This window comes from Pan troglodytes, chromosome 1 (assembly GCF_028858775.2).
Source record: "Pan troglodytes isolate AG18354 chromosome 1, NHGRI_mPanTro3-v2.0_pri, whole genome shotgun sequence".
NCBI lineage: Eukaryota > Metazoa > Chordata > Mammalia > Primates > Hominidae > Pan > Pan troglodytes.
Window position 1 is genome coordinate 11622096 of NC_072398.2, and position 24018 is coordinate 11646113.

General features: G+C 36.1%; 1 protein-coding gene across 22 annotated transcripts in view; it reads right to left on the reverse strand.

Annotated features, from left to right (window-relative positions):
- The window catches only part of RYR2 (ryanodine receptor 2), a 788912-nt gene that overhangs the window by 280414 nt on the left and 484480 nt on the right, over positions 1-24018 (reverse strand). For all 22 annotated transcript variants that reach the window (XM_063790296.1, XM_063790294.1, XM_063790292.1 and 19 more), the window contains 2 exons: positions 6391-6550; positions 4305-4452 (listed from right to left, as the gene is read on the reverse strand). In XM_063790296.1, coding sequence (XP_063646366.1) covers positions 4305-4452; positions 6391-6550 — 308 coding nt within the window. The remainder of the gene's footprint in view (positions 1-4304; positions 4453-6390; positions 6551-24018) is intronic.

The following is a 24018-nucleotide window of genomic DNA, read 5'->3' on the forward strand; positions in this document are numbered from 1 at the left end:
ATTGGTGATATGGAGAAACAAATAAATGTCTGAAAGTTTAACCAAAACAAAAGTACATTTAAGTTCAATTAACCTTTGAAAAGATTTATAAAATCAATTAATCCCTTAGAGAAGTGATCAAGATAAAAAGAGAGAAAACATCAACTATCATTACCAGGAATGAAAAGAGAGATATCATTAAAGATCCTACAGACATTAAAGGAATAATAAGAGCACAATAGTGCAATTTTATGCCTATATATGGCAACCTAAATTAAATGAACTAATTTACAGAAAAACATAATTTATCAAAGCTGACACACAAATAAATAGAAAATCTAAATAGCTCTCAAGCTATCAAATACGTTGAATTCATAACAAAATACCTTTCCTATAGGATAAAACTCTAGGCTCGTGGTTTCAATGATAAATTCTATCAAATATTTGAAAAAGAAACAATGTAGAATTAACACAAATTCTTTCAGAAAACGGAAGAGAAAATTTCCTACTTAGGAAGCTAGATTTACATTGATATCAAAATTTAACAAAGACATTATAAGAAAAAAATATATACCAGTGTATTGCCCATAAACTTAGCTACAAAAGTCCTAAGCAAAATATTAACAAATAGAATACAGCTCTGTGTAAAAAAGGACAATGCATCATGACTGAAGAGAGTTATCCTAGAACTAGAAAGTTGGTTTAACATTTGAAAACCACTTGATAGTCGTGATATCCACAGAATACAGGAGAAAAATACATAATCTGTTCAATAAATGGGGAAAAAAGCACTGGACAAAATTCAAGACCCTATTTATGATAAAATCACCCACAAACTAAGAACAGAAGGGAATCTCTTCAATGTGATAAAGGACAGCTATAAAAAGCTATACTTAACATCATACTTAATGGTGAAACATCACAACTTTCCCCCTATAAGGCACAATAAACTCTCTTACCATTTCTATTCAATAGTGTTCTGAATTCTTTACCAGTTTAATAAATCAAGAAGCAAAAAAGCTGTACCAATTGTAAAAGAAAAAGTGAGGTTTAGTTTTTGCAGACCTCATGATTATGTATATAGACAATCCCACTGAATTTACAAAAAAATAGAACTGACATATAAATTTAGCCAAATCACAGGATATAAGATCAATATGTAAATATCAATTATATATCTCATATTCATGTACAGTTGGAAAATGAAATGAACTTTAAACTAATTTCATTTATAGTATCAAAAATATAGATAAATCTAACAAATAATGTATAAGACCTCTACCCTGAAAACTGCAAAGCAATGCTAAGAGAAACTAAAGAGGATGAAAATAAATGGACAAATGTACCATGTTCATGAACTGGTTGACTAAACATGGCTAAAATATCAATTCTTCCCAAACTGACCTATGAATTCAACTGTAATCCCATCCAAATCAAATTAACAAGTTGAATCTAAATGTATATGGAAATGCAAAAGAAGAACAAAAAAACCTTTATAAAATATGAAAGAAGTTGGAAGACTTGCCCTACCTGATTTTAAATTTATTATGTGATAAAAATGAAGACAATGGAATATTAACTTAAGGACACACATACAGATCAATGGAACAGAATATACAGTCCAGAAATAGACTGATTTACGTGTTCAATAGGTTTTGACTAAGATGCCAAGGTAATTTAATTTGGTAAGGATAATTGTTCCAACAAATGGTGCTGGGACAGTTGGATATTCATCTGTGCAACAAATGAACCTTGATCTTAAGCTTACATCATACACAAAAGCTAACTCACTTTAGATCACACACCTACAAGTAAAAGCTAGAATAATAAAACTCTGGAAGGAAACATAAGAGACAATATTTTTGTTTTTGCATAGGCAAAGATGTCCTAGGAACCCACAACTATAAAGGAAAAAAATCATAAATGGACTTCAAATTAAGAATGTCTGCTCTTTGAAAGACCTCATTAAGAAAATGAAAAAGCAACTTACAAATGGAAGAAAATCCTTCCATACCTGACATGGTTCTTCTATCCAAAATATACTTTTAAAAACACAATTCAGTAAAAAGGCCAACAAAAATTAGAAAATATGCCTCAGTAATTATACTCCTAAATATTTAGTCTAAGAGAAATGAAAGATTAATTATATTAATTATATACCAAGATTTGTATATGAATATTCATAGCAGCCTTATTCATAATCACCTAAAATTGGAAACAACCCAAATCATCCATCTATAGGAGAATGGATAAACAAACAGTAAATTATTACTATTATTATTTAAGGAATGCCACCGAGCAATAGATTTTGTGATATACATAAAACATGCAAGATCATAAAAGCATCATGATGAACAAAAGAAAGCACATATAAAAAATACACGTGATAATGATTATAAAATCTACATTTATAGGTTACATTTATATGTCTATTTGCTATAAATTAATCTGTAATGATAGAACTTACAAAGTGGTTACTTTGTTGGGAATGCAAACTTTCTGGAATGAAGAAAATATTGGAGGTGATTTTGGTAGTGGTTCCTTTTGTTTCTACAACTGTCAAAATTTACCAAACTGAACACTTTAGATGTGTACATTTTATTGTATACAAATTTCTATTCAATTTAAAAACTATTTTTTAAATTGTTTTTAAAAAATTTCTATTTCAATTTAAAAACATAATTATATAGAATTAATCAGCTTTGAGGGTTTATTCTATATCAGAGAATTACAGAAGTCTTTTTGATTGCCATCTTTTGGCTTACAAGCCTTTTATTGTTTACTTTCTTCCCAGTGGTTACAGGGACTATACACTCTTTGAGACAGGAATCTTCTTGGTATCTGCACACCTAACAGCAACTGATTCATAATGCATGTACCACATCTCTGTTGTTATAAAGCTAACCTCAAGATAGATATTATGTTAGCATTATGGATATTACTGTTAACAAGTAGATACGTCATTTAATTTGCAGCAAATATAAGAATCCAGTAACTGATAAGATCTGTCAAGATGCTAAGTATGTCTTTACTCAATTCAAAGGACTAAAATATGTCAGGATGCCTATGATTAGGATCCTACACCTGCCACTTTAAATGGGAAGACACAGAAGTCCCTGAATCTCAGTTTCCTTATCTGTAAAATGAGCGTAATACAAGCATCATCCTCATAAGAGTTACTGTGAGGATTAAATAATAATTGTAAAAGTCTTAGAAACACTTACACAGTGAATATATAAACTATCATTATTATTTAAGATCCACTTTTATGTACAGGTAATGCACTGAAAATATGAGCCACTAGAATACATTTGGAATACATTTTTAAAACTTTCCATCAACAATTATAGGCCCTGTGATGAAGCACACAACCCTAATTTCTTTTTTGCCAATTTTTTGAAAATGGGTATTAAACTAACTCAAACTGCAGGAGCAAAGGATTAAAGAGTGGATCATTCTAAACTATATTCTTTTTTTTTTTTTTCTGAGACAGAGTCTTGCTCTGTCACCCAGGCTGGAGTGCAGTGGCGCCATCTCGGCTCACTGCAAGCTCCGCCTCCCGGGTTCACACCATTCTCCTGCCTCAGCCTCCCGAGTAGCTGGGACTACAGGTGTCCGCCACCATGCCCAGCTAATTTTTTTGTATTTTTTAGTAGAAATGGGGTTTCACTGTGTTAGCCAGGATGGTCTCAATCTCCTGACCTTGTGATCCGCCTGCCTCAGCCTCCCAAACTGCTGGGATTACAGGCGTGAGCCCCCATGCCCGGCCTAAACTACATTCTTCAAAGGTATTATTTAAGGAAAATGTATTCTTTGCAGAACCTTTAAAAATCCATTGTGTTCAACACATAGTTAGTTATTGAGTATCTATTGTAATGTGTTTCCCTTAAAGCAGAATATCACATTAATTAATTCAATGTTGCCTGTACGTGCGTGTAAATGATGAAGGTGGGATTTTGTAAAACACTAGCCTCCACTACAAGCTTATTCCCCAAATCAGCAAAAATCAGCTGTTCTGGAGGAGAGCTGGTGGGCTAGGGGAGGAGCCCAATATCATAATCAGGGAGGTACCTACTGATCTCAGAGGCTTGAGGAAGACAGGCCCATTTTCTCCGCCCACAGATTCATCAGCATCTTGAGCCATCCCACTGAGAGATGGGTCTAATCCCTCAGGTGTTTTTCAGGGAAGAAAATCCACTTGGCTGAAATTCCACACCTAGACTAGAGGACTCTATCCAGTACTCCCCCTTTTATTCATTTATTTGGCTTTAAAGAACTACTACATCATCTTGCAACCAAAGAAGAGGAGAGTAAAACCAAAATACCATGATCTTGATCTGGTGCTTCCAAGTTGTAGCCGTACCCCAGCAGCGTGCGCACAGCCTCGCGGAGGCTGTCCTTGTTGGATTTCTTGGTTCGGTCATCCAGAAGAGTGTAGGGAACAAGGCGAGGATTTCTTCTGTTCTTTACGTCCTGCAGGAAAACACAGGGCGCAGCCGTCAAAGCAATACCAAGGGCTTTTAGAAATAAGTAGCTGCCAAATACATCAAACTTTAAATTCCATGAGAAAAACGTGACTCTTCCACAATCCATGCGTCTTCCCAGGCTGCCAAGTTACCAAAACACTATCAATATACAAGATTCAATCAAATGAATAAGCGCATCTATGGAAAGCAGGCCCTCTCCATGAGAAGGAAGAACAACAATAACAAAAAACAACTTCAGTGATCTCTAACCACTTCCATCTGCCACGTTCACATGGCAAAGGACAAACTTAGAGAACATATAACTTCTGAGTATAGTTCATGGACAGGGTTTGATTCCAAGAACAGCCAAATTAGTGCTGGTTCTCCCTCAGTGGTTTTCAGTCAATGAAGAACTTAAGGCTGCTTTCCCTTCTTCAAAAAATTCCAGCGTGTTATGGACCACCCTTCTATGTCCCTAACTGAAAAATATGCATTGGGTTGAATCCACCAACCAGTGAAACCCGGCAATGCCAGGGGCACTAAAATGACTATAAAACCCATAACTTGTCTATTGTACGAGAGGCTCCAATGTTAAACTGTGGTTAAAACGTGTTGACACAGAGAGAGAGAACAGGCTATCTTACTATCTTGGCAAAAGGATGCTTAATATTACAGAACTGAATTCCATGGGATCGGGGAGATGCATCTACTCCTACAAGTGTGAAGGGCAATGCCACTTTGGAAATTACTTCTTTCCACTCACTCCCTGAGACCTGCTGCAGTATTTGCTCAAGTCTCCACATTTCAAAAAGCATAATCAATTCTCAATACTTTAACATAAGCAGGAATTGGGAGGCTGTGGATGTTCCCACCACATCTCCCACGAGTTAAAAAAAAAAAAAAGAAAGAAAGAAAGTTATGGAATCACACAGGGTTGTTCTGGTAAACCAGAGAATAAATACTGTAAATACTGTGTTGCTGTTTTGTTGTTTTTGCTGTTGTTTTGAAACAGAGTCTCACTGCAGCCTCAACCTCCTGGGCTCAAGTGATCTTCCCACCTCAGCCCCCTGAGTAGCTGGGACTACAGGCATGTGCCCCATGCCCAGCTAATTTTTTAATTTTTTGTAGAGACGGTGTCTCACTATGTTGCCCAGGCTGGTCTCAAACTCCCAGGCTCAAGCAGTCCTCCCACCTTAGCCTCCCAAAGTGCTGGGATTACAAGTGTGAGCCACCACGCCCAGCCAGAAATACTGTTTTGTCTTGTCTTTTCTTCCTTCCCTCTTTCAGGCAAATTTGTACTGAATACCTAATCCTGAATACCTTAATACCCAAATACCTGAATATCTACTGATGTCTGGAGCAAAATGATCTGCAACAGTAACTCAGTGGTGAAACCGGAACTGATGCGAGGCTGTTTACGGCCTTTACCCCTCTTTGGTATATCCATGCCTCCCTTGTGCCGAATGAATTGCAATTTGAAGTCACTTGCCCTACCAAGGTTGTTATGTATATACATGTAATATATCCTCAAATCACCATTCTGAAAACCAAATAAAAAGACTGAATTCTGAAATTTATGTGGCCCCAGGGGTTGTGAATAAGGGATGGTGAACCCCTTTTATTATCACTTTATCCCAGTCTTCTTACATTTCAAAAGTTTCTCTTAAAATACAGTCTCAGAGAGAGAAATACCACAAAACCATATTATAAGTCACCAGTGTAGTATTATTCATTGTGTGCCTCACATGTGTTCACGATCACAGCCAGAACTAAGGTCATGTAAACTCTTGAGTCTAGCATTAAACAGCTGTTTTAGTCCAAATGTGCACTATATGTGATCTATATGATACAAGTTTTAAAATAGTCATTATGTAATCCTTCCTGTTACAAATTATGCTAATTCCCACTTAAGTAAGTCTCAGACCAAATGCTAATTCCCATGTACCTGTTGGATGCCATAAGTCCAGCCCTGCCGGATTCGATCCCGCGCCCACACATTATGCGCATTTTCTGCCAACTTGTCCACCATTGCTTCTTGCGATGGGGTGAGTTTGATAAAGCTCAGGTCCATAGGGGCAGGCTTGTATCCACTTGTCAGCTGGTAACTACAAATCAGAGACAAAGAAATTTGTATATAATTGGCCTTTTCATAAAAATCTCTGTAAATATCATTTTCTGGCCCTACCTCATTGCTGCTCTTCCATAAACCACAGTGGTAACCAGTGGCGAAATACCAGACAGCAAGCCTAGGTTCCTTTCACTTTAGCTAATAACTGATCAGAATGAAAAGCCACATAATCTTTGTGTTTTTGTTTTTACACCAATAAGACAGAAATGAGACAACTTTACCTGTCTCTCAGAGATGAAAAGGACCTGTCATTGTTTGTGTTCCTAATAGCTGAGGCTTTTGTATAGTCTAAATCAAAATATTGGTTATTTATTGAAATATTTTAGAGATTTCTCTTCCTGTGAAGTCATTTTTCTTCAATTGTTAAATGTTAGATTAATGTAATATTTATTTCATAAATCAGTGTATCCTTCAGATACTACCTATTTCTTATTCCACAGGGAAATTTAAATGCATTTGTAACTTATTTCCTTACTGTCATTCCTAGTTACATTATTTAGGAAGACTAAATAAGATAGAGACTAGAAAGTAAAGAAAATCACAGCTATATAACCATCTAAAATCTGATTGCATTTTATTTCCCTAGAGTTCAAGGATCTCTTAGCAGAGACTGCTTCTACATTCTAGGCTGGAGAGAGAAGGTATTATCGTAATAAAACAGGTATAAGTTGTAATCGTTGGAAGAAATACAAAGTTGAAAATATTAACTTTTCAACGCACACATATAAGGGCAATAGTACCGCCCTGCTCCACACAGACACACAGCGCTTCATTCTATTTAACTACTGAGATTGGCACAAAGCCTATTTTATAACTGCTTTTCTTCCATTCTTCTGTCACTGTTGTATTCTCCATTATTGACTATACCTTGAGGTCAGGATCTGTTTCTGATTCATTTTTCTAACTGCCATTATCCTTAACACAGTTCCCAGCAGATAACAGCCTTTTCATATATAGTTGTTGAAATAATTAATTTTATTTACCAAATTAATATAAACATAAATGCATCTTCAACTCAAGAACGTTCACTAGGTAATTATGCTAAGTTACAAAATTAATTATTAAAACATGAGAAAATGCTTTTAAAAATAAATGTGAGAAAAGGCCGGGCACAGTGGCTCACACCTGTAATCCCAGCACTTTGGGAGGCCAACGTGGGTGGATCACATGAGGCCAGGAGTTCGAGACCAGCCTGGCCAACATGGTGAAACCCAGTCTTTACTAAAGATACAATGATTAGCCAGGTGTGGTGGCGGGTGCCTGTAATCCCAGCTATTCGAGAGACTGAGGCAGGAGAATCGCTTAAACCCAAGAGGCAGAGATTGCAGTGAGGAGAGATCACGCCACTGCTCTCCAGCCTGGGTGACAGAGCAAGACTCCATCTCTAAATAAATAAATAAATAAATAAATAAATAAATACATGCTTTTGAAAATAAACTACAAATTCTCTTAAAAATAAACTACTACTCTGGGCTATGACTGGCATCATTACAAGGCAAGCTCCTTGAAAGCAGGGAGTTTGTCCATTTTATTCACAGTGACCCCCCCAGCACCTAGAATAGTGACCAATACATGGTAGGCATTCAGTAAAAATTTGTTGAATGAATCAATATATTACACCTATAAATAACTTTTTTAAGGTTGAATACAGATGGCTTTAGCTTAGTTACTTCTATTTTACTATAATACATCCCATATATTGTAAGTAATTTATGTATAGGCTGGGCTTGGTAGCTCACTTCTGTAATCCCAGCACTTTGGGAGGCCGAGGCAGGTGGATCGCTTGAGGTCAGGAGTTCAAGACAAGCCTGGCTGATATGGCAAAACCCCATCTCTACTAAAAAATACAGAACAATTAGCTGGGCATGGTGGCGCGCAACTGTAATCACAGCTACTTGGGAGGCTGAGGCATGAGAATCGCTTGAACCTGGGAGGCAGAGGTTGCAGTGAGCCGAGATTGTGCCACTGCACTCTGGCCTGGGTGACACGGCGAGACTGTCTCAAAACAACAACAACAACAACAACAAAAAGTAATTTATCTATAGACACAAAAAAGTAATTTTTCTGTAGACAAAAGCTTTACCAATGTTTTATTTTGAGTAGATTATAACAATTAGGACAAATTACTGATCTATGTCATTCAATTTACATTCATAAGTTAAATTTATGGACATTAAATTTTGTTCCATTTTAAATAAAAACTCTGTTTGTATGGGCAATTAACTGTAGCTTTTGTTTTTTAATAAAGAAGCCATGTGGGAATTTTTTTTAACAACTTCTATAAATCATTGTATTCGACAGACTTCTGACATTTAAATAGGCAAATCTATAAACTGTAATCACAGCTGAAGATATAAGTTCTTATTTGGAAAGTATTTTCTTTTATTTTAGAATATATAGATATAGATATATTTATGTATTTAAATTAAAAAAAAACCCAAAACATTAATATATATATTTTACATATTATATATTTATGTTTTTGGTTTTTATTTTTGTTCTTTTTTGAGGCAAGGTCTCACTTTGTTGCCCAGGCCGCTCTTCAACCCCTGGCCTCAAGCAGTCCTCCTGCCTCAGCCTCCCAAATTGCTGGGATTACAGGCATGAGCCACCACTCCCGGCCTGGAAAGTATTTTTTTTTTTTTTATTTTTCAAGAAAAAGCTCCCACTGCATTTCAAATGCACCAACAGGTAATCAAGCTAGCGTAGTCTAATTTCCAAGTTTAACAGTTTGCTGGAGGCAGCCTCAGGGTACATGATGAAGAGCCCAGTCTTCTGTACTTCCTTGCCTCCTCACAACTACTTCTCACTCCCCACAACTGGCCCATGGTCACCCAGCACAAGCCAGCACACAATCTTCTTTCACTTTTCAGCAGCCTTGATCCCATCTAGCAGCCACAGAGGCCACACAGATGATGAAGTTTCGATATCCACCTGTGAATCACTGATCAGAGCCATTGCTACCCTAATGAGGGATACATGCATTCCCAAAGAGGAGTGATACTTTCTGGAAACCAATTTTTAATGGTAGACTTTCTAGCAATATCTCATGGAATAAGGAAGTACTTTTGAAAGGTGGAAGGTGGGAAGGAGGTCTTTCCCAATAAAAACTTATAGACAAGTTATACTAATGTGTGAAGCTGGATAATATTGCATAATCATTCCTCTTTATTTTCTACATTGTTTTCTTCCCATACAGATTTCTTCTAGAATTGCTTGAATCTGTGATCTCAATGAAAACTTACGGAGATGCATTTGCATCTGTTTAAGTAGCCCAATAATTTGTTCACATTCATCTTCAGATGTAAACTATACTTTTTTAACTTTCTTTTCTCTATAACCTTGTACGAGAAAGGATTTGAAGCTTAGAATTGTTTTTTTAAATGGCTAATAATCCCATCCAAATTATAGTTACAAACTCTCACTTCACCTGAACCTTTTTATTTCCACCTATTTTGAACAACAAATCATTTGTACAGTAAAAATAAACATGAACATCTATGAAATTCATGGACTTTAACCAATTATAATGGATAACACTATTGACATCATGAATGTTTCACCAATATGAATTAATGGTAACAGCAATAATTTATGAAACGATTTTTCTGTTTGTAGTACATTCTGACAAAGGAGCTAAGAATCAAATCGTTATATCAAAATGAGATATATTTAAAAGTAAATAAGTACACTTTGACAATGTTCATTTCACCTTATTAACACAATTTAATTAGGTACACAGAGGACAACCAACTGCTAATATGAATTATTATCTTCTTGTGGTTAAAAATGAACAAAGCCTTTGAATCAAATGTAGCTGACATGAACCAGAAACTGAACAGTTTCAAGTAAAATTTCAGATTGATTTCCAAAAAGTTAAAGTAAATAAAAGAAAAAATACTAAAATAACTCTTGGAAAGTAAAATTTTATAGCCACCAAAATGGGAAAAACTCCTATTATTATTATATTAATACAAAAAACATATAGCTCATATTAAGATGTCTCTGTATTACATTCTACTTTCTCAAACATCATGAGAAACTTCTGCCAGAATCAGCCGACAGACTTTTCTCTCCTCCAATTTATTTACTGAACAGGTATATGTAGCTTTTACCCCCTTTCTTTAACATGCACATTCTCTGTGCCATCAATCATCCTATAAAATTAGCTTATGAGGAATATATATGAAATTAAACAAATGATTTAATATGCTCACTTTACAAAGTATCAAAATACGTTTATAGTTATTAGCTCTTAGTTTTATTTTGGCAACTACATAATTTAATAAAATAAAATAAAAAAGAATAAAACAACAACATTGAGAGTAATCAAATACCTAACAGTTTAGGCTTTGCTTTCCTGATAGCAAAATTTTTTTTTAAATACCTCTGAAAACAAAACAAAACAAAACAACAAAGATCCTGGCCAACTGTCGATTCTATTTGCATCAAGTCACCAAAGATATAAACAAAAAATTGACAGTGTTTGGCTCCACTGAGGAATTTTCATGTTAAGTTGCAGCTCAGTTTTGTGCTTCATTCCCATCTGACCCACATTTTTCCTAAGCAGATATTCCAGATGAGTCTTTGAAACAAGGGCTCAGTGTAATGTAATTAAAGGGCCAATTAAAGTGATTTAACAAAAACAAGGCAGAATACCAAAAACAGTAAGCACCAACCTTTTGTGTTTTTTAAGCCACCCCCACCTCCCAAGCTTACTTGTTTAATATGGATCAAGTTAAATGAAGCTTGGAAATCATTATATTGTGAAAGATGTACGGTAAATATGTAAAGGCTACAGCCAAGTTCAGGGAGTGTTAGCTGTAAATTTCAAAGCCAAATCAGCCCTTCAAGTACCTTGGAACAAATGAGAAATCTCAGATGACTGCACACCAGAGACATTAAGAGCAAGTTTTGCTGAAAGCACATCTACTAGAAACGAATACTAGGCTAACATTTTCACAGAAAACATATAGAGAATATTCAGAATCATTCTCCAGAAAACAAATACAGAAGGATTAATTTCCAGAAGGGAGAAAACAAGGGTTATATTTCTTCTACTTTTTTACTTTTGTTTGTTTTTAAATAAAAATATGTAATATGAAGATGTGCCCTACTCCCCCGACCCCAAACTCCTTTTTACTTGAAGGGCTTCCTACACCACTCAGCCCCTTTGAAACAAGACCATGAAGTATCCACTGCTCTCAAGAAGGAGGCATTTCGAGAGAGAGAGGGGAAAAAAAGCTATACTTGGCTTTTGGATTTTAAAATGTCTTTGAACATTCAATGCAGAGACAAAGATCTTTATAGCAGGGCCTTGTGATATTAAAATCTCTGCTTTTGAATACTAAAGGAACAAAGCCCTTATGCCTTAGGACAGAAAAGAACAGATAAAGAACCCAGGGCCTCCAGTCTAAGATAGGCTGAAAATTCCAGAGCCTACAGGAGGGGAGAGTCAGAGGAGGCAAGTTCTCCCCAGCCTTCTGCCCAAGTGAGGACCAAATAGATTGCAGAGCCAAAGTGAGCTTCTATCTTGCTTCCTATATTGTACTCAGCCAAATGGCAGGGTCTCATAATTTCACAGATCCAAACCCATGAACAGTACAGATATGGTGACAAACTAATTCCAGGCTGATGGGGCTGTGGCAACCCTTCCTTCTCCCTCCACCAATAGGCTGCAATCTCCAAGTAGCCAGAGAGAGCATTCTTAGCTTTCCAGCACTCCTAAAGAGGCCCGGATGAGGCACGAGAAGGAACAGTGACTCACAGAGGGGAGGAGGGCACCCAATGTGAACTCAATATCAAATCAGTGCAGAACACATACATCCTGTAAAATGCCAGCAGGGATGAATGAAGACAATTCAGTCGAAGACAGCAAAGTCAGATGAGAATGGCCAACGATTGAACGAGACCTCCCTATCAGGTGAGTACCCAGAACATAAGCAGCCCTGGTAATAAGAGGGGCATAAATCTTGTATTCAATTTCACCATCAAATATTCATTCAGCAGTAGAATGCTTTCAGGTGCTATTCTAGGAACTAATAATACATGGGAGGCTGAGGCGGGCGGATCACCTGAGGTCGGGAGTTTGAGACCAGCCTGACCAATATGGAGAAACCCCATCTCTACTAAAAATACAAAATTAGCTGGGTGTGGTGGTGCATGCCTCCTCCAATCCCAGCTGCTTGGGAGGCTGAGGCAGGAGAATCGCTTGAACCTGGGAGGCGGAGGTTGCGGTGAGCCGAGATGGCGCCATCGCACTCCAGCCTGGGCAACAAGAGTGAAACTCTGTCTCAAAATAAATAAATAAATAAATATAGACAAAAATGTATACCTTTATAGAAATTATGTTTGTCAGGCCTCTGAGCCTAAGCCAAGCCATCGCATCCCCTGTGACTTGCACCTATATGCCCAGGTGGCCTGAAGTAACTGAAGAATCACAAAAGAAGTGAAAATGCCCTGCCCCGCCTTAAATGATGACATTCCACTACAAAAGAAGTGAAAATGGCCGGTCCTTGTCTTAAGTGATGACACTATCTTGTGAAAGTCCTTTTCCTGGCTCATCCTGGCTCAAAAACACCCCCACTGAACACCTTGTGACCCCCACTCCTGCCCACCAGAGAACAAATCCCCTTTGACTGTAATTTTCCTTTATCTACCCAAATCCTATAAAACGGCACCACCCTTATCTCCCTTTGCTGACTCTCTTTTCGGACTCAGCCCACCTGCACCCAGGTGATTAAAAGCTTTATTGCTCACACAAAGCCTGTTTGGTGGTCTCTTCACATGGACACGCATGAAAATGTTCCAGTGAGGAATCAAGTACGAAACCAAATAAAGTATAATATAATAGTATGTTAGAAGATTTAAATGCTATGAAGAAAAATAAAGTAGGAAAGGGGGATAGGAGGAAGCACGTTTTCAAATAGAGCACAATTTTAAAGACGTTGAGGGAGACCACTCGAGAAGATGACATTGGAATCAAGAACTAAAGCTGAGACTAGACACAGAAAATATTGATATAATTACGTTTGCCCTAAGCAAACTAGAATTAATGCCCTAAACAAACTAGAATTAATTTATCACTGTCAGGCTGCATTCTGGCTACAAGGCTCATTGGATTTAAATCCTAAATTAAGCCCAATCAGAGAAAATGAAGAACACGGCACATTGGTGCATTTTTAAATTTCTGGTCTGTGAAATTTACCCACTACACACAAAAAGAGTATCTAAGGGTTTTTCTTTTCTTCATAATTACAGTGCCTCATCTTTACAGAAAAATCCAACTGTATTTCTAAACCATTTTTCACTGAGGTAAATATTTACAAAACTGAATTTTGTACATGTGCTTGTGTCTATGTAAACAGTATACATATGGGTGCACATTCAGTATCTAATACATTCATTTCAGAAAGTCATTTTAAATGTGTGTGTGTGTGTGCATATATATATATATATATATACACACACACATGCATCAAGCATATCATTCTCAGCCTTTTATCTGCCCTACTATGCCTGAGAGATATCACCTTGTTTCCTGTCACATGTAGTAGCTTCACAGCATTAGGGCTAAGGCTGTGTTGGGAAGAGCAGAAAACCTAGCAGTCGTTTTAGAAACCTCTCAGATGATCCTAGTATGCTTTTTTTTTTTTTTTTAATATTTTGAGACGGAGTTTCACTTTTGTTGTCCAGGCTGGAGTACAATGATGCGATCTCAGCTCACTGCAACTTCTGCCTCCCAGGCTCAAGTGATCCTCCCGCCTCAGCCTCCCAAGTAGCTGGGATTACAGGCACCTGCCATCATGCGTGGCTAATTTTTGTATTTTTAGTAGAGACAGAGTTTCACCATGTTGGCCAGGCTGGTCTCGAACCCCTGACCTCAGGTGATCTGACCGCCTCGGCCTCCCAAAGTGTTGGGATTACAGGCATGAGCCACGGTGCTCAGCCCTAATAGGCTTTTAAACACTCAAGCAGCCTTTGAGTTACTGTGTTTTGTGTTGATTTCATAATAGATAAGTGCTAAATGAAAGTTTAAATAAATGCCATTAATATTCAGACAGGATTTTATTTTCATTTAAATCTACAGCTTTTCAAACAATCTCAAACACTCAATTAGGCATATGAGATAGTGAGGACCACAAGCTCTTGGAGTGAGTGGATTGTTTTTCAGTTGCGTATTTCTTTATTGCTATAATAATTTAACTCTAGGCTCATCAAACTATGCAGTGTGTCAAGAGTTTAGCTGCAATAAATGAGGGAAGATGCGTGAAATTAAGAATAGATGATAATGTGTTGTGCTCTTCACTGTTTGCTTGTTTGTATTGAGAGGAAGGAGAAAAAGAGGCACAGGAGGAAAGAAAAAAACTACAATGAATCATCCATTCTTCAAAATTTCTTAAGAATTTTCCATTAAATTATGTCTATTATATATCAGAAATTGGCTATTTAAAAAAAATTATTTCTAAGTTCTGGGGTATATGTGCAGGATGTACACAAAAATTGGCTATTTTAAAAAAAGATTTTATTTTTATTAAGTTCTGGGGTAAATGTGCAGGATGTGCAGGTTATATAGGTAAATGTGTGCCATGGTGGTTTGCTGCACCCATCAACCCATCAACTACGTGTGAAGCCCAGCATGCATTAACTCTTTTTCCTAATGCTCTCCCTCCCCATGCCCCACTCCCTACAGGCTCCAGTGTGTGTTGTTCCTCTCCCTGTGTCCATGTGTTCTCATTGTTCAGCTCCCACTTATAAGTGAGAACATGCAGTGTTTGGTTTTCTGTTCCTGCATTAGTTTATTGAGGATAATGACTTCCGGCTCCACTGGCTGCACAGTACAAAAATTAGCTATTTTTAATAGGGAATATAGCATTTAATTCCAATTGATATATTGAACTTGACCGATTATCAAAATGTCTCTAAAATATATGCAAAAGAGACAGCAGTAGAAATATTGTAGGCTATGAAAAGGTTATTCTGCTATGATACTGCTCTTTCATAGACCATAGCCCAAGGGTTGAGTGTAGGAATCGACCATATTTCTAATAGTTGCACAAAAGCAACTTAAAATGCGTATGTGTATCATGTGAAACCCTGGCACTCAGGAAATACATGCTTTCAGCAAGGGGAAGTGAGAGTCAAACTCAGAAATGACAGAGGTAAACCTGGTAGAAAACAATACTGGTTCTTATCAAGATTTTAACCAAAAATTAATCTTCTTGTGAACATTATATTTTGCTTAAATAATACATTTTAAGGAAAGCTAAGACAATTTCTCATCTATGACTTTTATCAGTGTATCTAGGTTGTATCTAGGTTATATGGCCTGTGCATCCATACAGAATGTTCAGAAGAATGGACCTTTAAAGTCATCCACTAGGTTATGCCTATGTCTTGCTCTCCCTAATCCAGTCAGTATTAAGTCCCTTGAAATGTAGAATTCAAGACACCAGGACAAGGGTGGAAATAAGAAACCTTGCTCTCAATCATCACCTCTCTCCTTTAAAATTCGTCCCCCTGGTTTCTTCCCACTATTTACATAAACATGCTCATGTGTCTCCTATGCTTTATCAAATGTTTATTTTTTTTAATTTTTTTATTGTGACGGAGTCTCACTCTGTCACCCAGGCTGGAGTGCAGTGGTATGATCTTGGCTCACAGCAACCTCTGCCTCTCAGGTTCAAGCAATTTTCCTGGCTCAGCCTCCCAAGTAGCTGGGATTACAGGTTGTGCCACCACGCCCAGCTAATTTTTGTATTTTTAGTAGAGACAGGGTTTCACCATGTTGGCCAGCTGGTCTGGAACTCCTGACCTCAAATGATCCCCCTGCGTTGGCCTCCCAAAGTGCTGGGATTACAGCTGTGAGCCACCAGGCCTGGCCAAAAAAAAAACTTCTTTAAACACCATTTCCTTCTGAAACGAATACCATCAATACCATCTTCACTTTTTTTTTTTTTTTTTTTTTTTTTTGAGACAGAGTCTTGCTCTGTCACCCAGGCTGGAGTGCAGTGGCACGATCTCGGCTCACTGAAAGTTCCGCCTCCTGGGTTCAAGCAATTCTCCTGCCTCAGCCTCCCGAGTGGCTGGGATTACAGGTGTTCACCACCATGCCTGGCTAATTTTTTTTTTTATTTTTAGTAGAGACGGGGTTTCACCATGTTGCCCAGGCTGGTCTCGAACTCCTGACCTCTGATGATCTGCCCATCTCGGCTTCCCAAAGTGCTGGGATTACAGGCGTAAGCCACTGCTCCTGGCCTGAACTTCCTAAAGACTAGTTATATTCCTTCTATCTCCTCTTTTCCACCAACATTTTTTTTAAGTAGATTAAAACCTGGTTTCAGTTATCAATCACCTCTTTGTTATTACTATGAAAAATTCCAGGCCTATGCAAAAGTATCAAAAATAGTGAATACACTTGAAGCTCTCCTTCTGTTACACCTCAATTCCAATCCCCTCCTTATCCCCAGAGAGAATTATTACTCTGAATTTGAAGTTGACTATTCCTAGACATGATTTTTATAGTGTTCTTCCATATATCTGGCTCTATGAATTATCTGTAGAATTATATTTTATGTTCTTAAACTTTAAACAGTATTACACTGTATCATCTTTTTGGTAACATGCTTTTTTTGTTTTTTGGCTCTAAGGAGTATTTTTGAGATTTGTCCTTTGAATCTATCTAGCTATAGTTAATTCATTTTAACTGCTCTATAGTATGCCATTAGATGAATCTATAAAAACTATATTTAGGCCGGGCACGGTGGCTCACACCTGTAATCCCAGCAATTTGGGAGGCCAAGGCAGTCGGATCACCTGAGGTCAGGAGTTCAAGACCAGCCTGACCAACATGGTGAAATCCCGTCTCTACTAAAAAATACAAAAATTAGCTGGGCGTGGTGGCGGGCGCCTGTACTAGGGAGGCTGAGGCAGGAGAATTGCTTGAACCCGGGAGGCGGAGGTTGCAGCGAGCCAAGATTGTGCCACTGCACTCCAGCCTGGGTGACAGAGCAAGACTCCATCTAAAAACAAAACAAAACAAACAAAAAAACAACTGTATAGGGATTGATGGGAATTTGGTGGAAATTTAAATTGTTTCCAATTCAGTGCTATTGCAATCTATGCTGCAATGAATATTCTTTTCAGGTTTGTTTTGCGTGAGTACAAAAGTATCTCTAAAGTTTATTTCTGGAAAAGAAATGGGTCTTATAAGATTAGGCTAAATTGATCTCCATAGTAGTTGTACTAATTTACATAGTCTTCCATTTTTTCTCACTTGGTGGGGGTGAAATAGCTTTTCATTGTGATTTTAATTTACATTTCCTTGATTAGTACTGAAGTTGAGTGTCTTTCATATGCTTATTGGATCTGCAGGGGTTTTTTATGAATTATGTTCATATCCTTTGCTCATTTTTCTATTTGGGCATCTTTTTATTAATTTTTAGGAGTTCTTGATATTGTTCTGCAAGTCTTTTTTTTTTTTTTTTTTTTTTTTGAGATGGAGTCTTGCTCTGTGGCCCAGGCTGGAGTGCAGTGGCGCGATCTTGGCTCACTGCAAGCTCCGCCTCCCGGGTTCACGCCATTCTCCTGCCTCAGCCTCCCTAGTAGCTGGGACTACAGGCGTCCACCACCACGCCTGGCTAATTTTTTTTTTTTTTTTTTTTGAGACGGAGTCTCGCTCTGTCGTCCGGGCTGGAGTGCAGTGGCACTATCGCGGCTCACTGCAACCTCCGCCTCCCGGATTCACGCCATTCTCCTGCCTCAGTCTCCCCAGTAGCAGGGACTACAGGCGCCCGCCACCACGCCCGGCTAATTTTTTTGTATTTTTATTAGAGACGGGGTTTCACCATGTTAGCCAGGATGGTCTCGATCTCCTGACCTCGTGATTCGCCCGCCTCGGCCTCCCAAAGTGCTGGGGTTACAGGCGTGAGCCACCACGCCCGGCCACCTGGCTAATTTTTTGTATTTTTTAGTAGAGACGGGGTTACACCGTGTTAGCCAGCATGGTCTCAATCTCCTGACCTTGTGATCCGCCTGCCTCGGCCTCCCAAAGTGCTGGGATTAACAGATGCTTTTGATGCACAGATTTTTTTCCTTTAGCAAGTGCATATTTCAGATTAGAGGACATGAAACATAAATAACATCAAGTGCAGAAGCACACTTAAAAAGAAATAAAGCAAGGTTAAGGGAATGGTCAAGCATCCTATTATTGTTAGAAATAATTCTGTAAATTCTCCTGAGTTTTCTATGCAATATTACCTGCTATTGATGACAATTTGGTGTTTTTCCTTTCCAAGCCTCATGATTTTATTCTTGTCTCACTGCACTGGCCTTATTGAATACATCAAGTAGTAGTGACTTATACTGTCTCATTCCTAAACCTTAAAGGAAAAATTTGAGATTTTACCTTATAGATTATTGGTTTCTGTTGCCCCTTGTTAGGTTAAAGAAATCTCTCAGAGTATTGCCTTCTAAGAGTTTATATGCTTATAAATAAAAAAATCTTATGAATTATTTATTTCTAAATATATTGGGATGATCATATGAATTTTCTTCTTTATTAGGCATAAATTTAATGGATACATTTTCTAATGTTAACCTATCTTTTCACTACTAGAATAAACTCAGCTTGGTCATATTACACTTTGTTAATACACTACTGAGTTGTTTGCCAGTGTGTTCCTTAGCATTTTTGCATCTATGCTCATAATAGCAATGGATTATAACTTCCCTTTTTCACACTGTCTTGATCTGGGCTTTGATATGAAAATCATATCATCAGAAAATAAACTGTGAAGTGTTTCTTCCTCTTCATGTGAGATTGTATTTGGTAGAAATCAATAGAAAAGTTGTTTCGGACGTGTGTGTGTGTGTGTGTGTGTGTGTGTGTGTGTGTGTGATTCAATTCCTTTAATAGTTATAGCTCTATTCATATTTTCTTTCTTATTGGATCAGTTTTGATATTATTCTATACAATTGTCCATACTTTTACCTTTAGAAAGTTTTAATGTACATTTATTACATTTTGCAAAATATTCCTAAGTTTGCTAACAAAATTGTTTTTTCTTTTTCCTTTGTCAATCTTTTCAGAGTCTTTTTCCCGGCTTAGTAGGTTTTTAAAACAGGCTCTTGGCATCACTGGTGTTTATATTTCATCCTGCCCCCACCAAATTCATTAATATTGCTCTTATTATAATTTATTTTCTTTTACTTTCCCCAAGTAATACTTAATATATGCAATTCATGTTTTAATATGAAATTTTTTCCTTTTCCATTATTGTGTTTTACAATTTCCATGATGTATAAATCCAAGAGATCTATTGTACAGCATGGTTAATATAGTTAATAATGAGGTATTATATATTGAACTTGCTAAGAGATTTGATTTTAAGTGTTCTCACAAAAAAAAAAGGGATTATGTGAGGTAATAAATACATTAATTGGCTTGGTTTAGCCATTCCACAGCATATACATATTTCAAAGTATCATGTGGTATACCATAAATATATGCAATTCATATTCATCAACCTAAAAAATAAAATAAATGAAACCAAAATATTAAAAAGCTTTTTAAAAATCTGGTTTTTAATCATCCATTTATAAGAGTATAAAGGCATGAAAAAAGGATAGGTTCATTTAGCAAGATCAAGAAATATGGGTTATCTTTTTAACTAGAAATAAACAAAGGCAGAGTGGTAAATAAGTAAATAATTTTCCAGATGATATGCTTGATCCATAACCTATTTAGAAGTATATTTTTAAATGTCTAAATGTGTCATGATTTGTTATTTTTGCTGTTATTCTTTGTGATCCAGTGGATATGATCTTTACGATACCAGTGTCTAATGTCCTAAAGGATACTAAATTTTATAAATGTTTCATGCATGCAGCACTCTATATATGTCAAGCTTTTAATTGGTGTGTGTTTATATTTTTATTAATCTCTGTTAACATTTATCTGTTACACATATCAGTTTCTGAGATTTGTGTTAGGTCTATCACTATGATTGCATATTTGTCTATTTCTTTTTGAAAATCTACTAGTATTTTTCTTCATTGATTTTTGAAGCTGTTTTACTTGGTGTATACATGAGTAGTTATAGCATGATGCTTGTTTTCTCAATCCTCCATATAGTGGCCTTCTTTTCTTAATATTAATTTTGTTTAAGGTCAATTTTGTTTTATTTAGAAACTGATAAAAGGAGAGTACATCAGTTTCATTTTGAGCAGTATTGCCTAGTGTGTCATTCTTACTATTTTCAACTTTTCTATGTTCTAAAGTTATTGATGTACCTCTTATAGCTGTATATCATAAATTATCTTTTTGAATCCAATCTGACAATTTCTGTTATGCACATGGAGAATTTAACCCATGTACATTTGTTATGACTAATGGTGTATCTGGATTTACATCTGTCATCAGATTTTTATTTTAAAAAATCATTATAAAATAACTACAAAAGTATATGCTTCAAAGCATTATAATAAAATTAACTTCATTAATCCACCACGAAGTTAACAATTAGAACATTACTAACATTACATCTATCTGTGTGTTGCTCCCCATCTTACATCCCTGCCTATATTTATACCAAAGATAATTACTATCTAGAATTATAATTTCATTGATTTTTAAAAGTCAGTCCTTATCGAAGTATCTCCAAAATATGTATTTAGTTTTTATTTTTTAGTTTTACTTGCTTTTGAGCCTCAAAGATGGTTTTACATTGCATCACCCTTGTAGAATGTTTTTTACACCCTTATTATGTTTTAGGTTCATCTATGGTGTCATTTATAATTCCGTGATTTTATCATTAGACTATAGCCAACTTGATTCATTTTCTTATTGAAGAATATTTCTTCCACCTCCTATAACTCCCCCCTTATTCTTTAGCTATTCCAAATAACGTTGCTATGAATGATAGTTTGCCTGCTTGTTGGTGTGAACTGTCTCTAGGGTATATCTCTATGAGTGGAACTGTTGGGTACCAAGACGTGCAAATGTTCAATTTTACACAATGATGCCAAATTGCTTGCAAAATGGTTATTAAAAAACCCCAATATTTTAGGCTTGCGCTGATCTGCATACATATCAATACCAGTTATTATGAAGATTTTTGTCAATAGAGAAAGAATAAAATGATATCTCATGGAAAATTTAGAGACAGTATATAGACTGTCAGCAGATCCAAGTATAGTTTTCATTTAAGGGTCTCAGCTTTTCCATATCTTCACCCACTCTCAAATAATTGCTGTGTTGCGTTGTGAGAGCAACACAAGGAATATGCATTAATAAATACTCAAGGCAGAGGACATTAGTTCCTCAATGAGACAAACTTATTTTTAAACGCTGTGCCCCATCCATCTATCTTTCTATCATCTAGCTATCAATCTATCATCTACCTATCTTAAAGTTAGAAATTGGAATTGAGATGATTGTCATGGGGACATGTATTAACCCATTTGTTTCAACAGAAAAATACAACCAGATATTTTTGACAAAAGATAATTCTGTTTTAGCTGATTGTTTTGACAGTGAAAACTGCCTTTATCAATTAGATTTTATAACAGATAGAATCTATACATGAAATAAGTTGAATTGTATCCCAAATACATACATACACATGCACACACACTCACGCATAGCATTTGATACAAACAATTGATTAAATGTATTATGCTGTCAAAGATAATGTGAAATTAACATTTCTACTTTCTTATCCTTCTGAGTAAAAGAGTAACAGGTATAATTACTAGGTTGTTGTTTTTTGGTTTTTGGTTTTGTTCTGTTTTAGCCTTAATAATGCCTTTTTTGGATACTTTCCAAAAAACCTGAGAGTGGTTTGGAAAGGATGAGGATAATGAAAATGAGAGGATAATGAATTCTTTTGCAAGTTAGGTAGATTCCAATTTTTGGCTTTCAAGAAACTGAACAAAGGCATAATTGAGCTGTCACCCTGAAAAAAATCATTAAATATGATTTTTCATAATAAACAATTATGGTTTTTGGTTCACTTAACTCAATGATCTTTTTAATAACAAAAATTATTTATATGAATGAAGAATGCAACCATTCTGCCAACTTGACTCTATCAATAAATATTATTTGTACGTGAATACATAATGTAATTGGATAAAGAATAGCTAAATCCATCTTACTATGAGCTATTTCCAATAACATCCTATTTTCTATGAATTTTTATTAAAAATAATTTACGTTGTTTTGAGAACCTGTGTACTAAAATAATATAATGATAACTCAGGAGGAAAATTTTAACTTAATGACTATGATCACAGAAGACAAAAACAATTAAAAATTCAATTTAGATACATATCTTGGTTATAATGCAGGATAGAGTACTCAAAGACTGTCAAGCATAAAATATTGATTATTAGCATAATATACAGTAGGAGAAATAATTTGAAAATACAGTTGAAAAAGGAAAATGAAATAATGTAAAATTCTCCATTATCAACATTTTTATATCATTTTTACACAGATGATGGCAGATATCTGAACACTGTGGTCTGTGCTCATAAGATACACTCAAAGTTGATGAAAAAGTGTCATTTTGAAATGTAAATATGCAAAATGCACCATAAAATCACATCTTTTGGAACTATTTAAATTTTCAAGAAAAATTTTAGAACCTAAAACTGCGCGAGGTAACAATACAGTTTTTATAAACTCACTTATGGAGCACCTGAGTAAAAATGTTCATAGACTGTTGAACTAGAGACTTGCTTAAATCTGCATTTGCACAGCAAAAGCACAATTTCTACTTGGATTTTATGTTTTTCTGGGGTAACATGAGGCCTGAGGTGACTGATAGAGATTATGGGGTGGCTACTTTGATTATATCTCGATGCTATTATTTAATACATCTACAGGCCTGCTACTTACAAGTCCTGTGCATCAGAAAAGCAGCTTGAATACTTAAGTTTAAATAAATAAGAAAGTAATATGAAACAGCTATCATTTATTGAATATTTCTTTAATACCTAAAACTTCCCTGTTAAGTAGGTATTACTAATGCCCATAGGCAGATGAGAAAGGTGAGGTCTTAAGTGAACCAGGATCATAGACATAGGTCATAGAACAGCAGGCCAAACCAGTACTACAGCATCTATCTACCTCAATTTTCTCATCTTAAAATGTGGATAATAATGCTGACTTCATAATTAATCCTCTAATATATTTTTATTGTAAAAGTAAATAAAATTATAAAGATTTTTGGGCAGAAAGTAGAAAGCTATATGTAATCATTTAGAAATATGGATACCTCTGTTAACATATAAACACACACTGGGAAAATAACACAATTTGTATAACACACTCCCAAATATATTCTGAGCTTTGTTTCATCACTCAGCAATGTGATAGAATCTATTGTTTCACCAGATACTTAATGTAACCCCTAGGGTCATTCAGTTAGTTTAAATTTT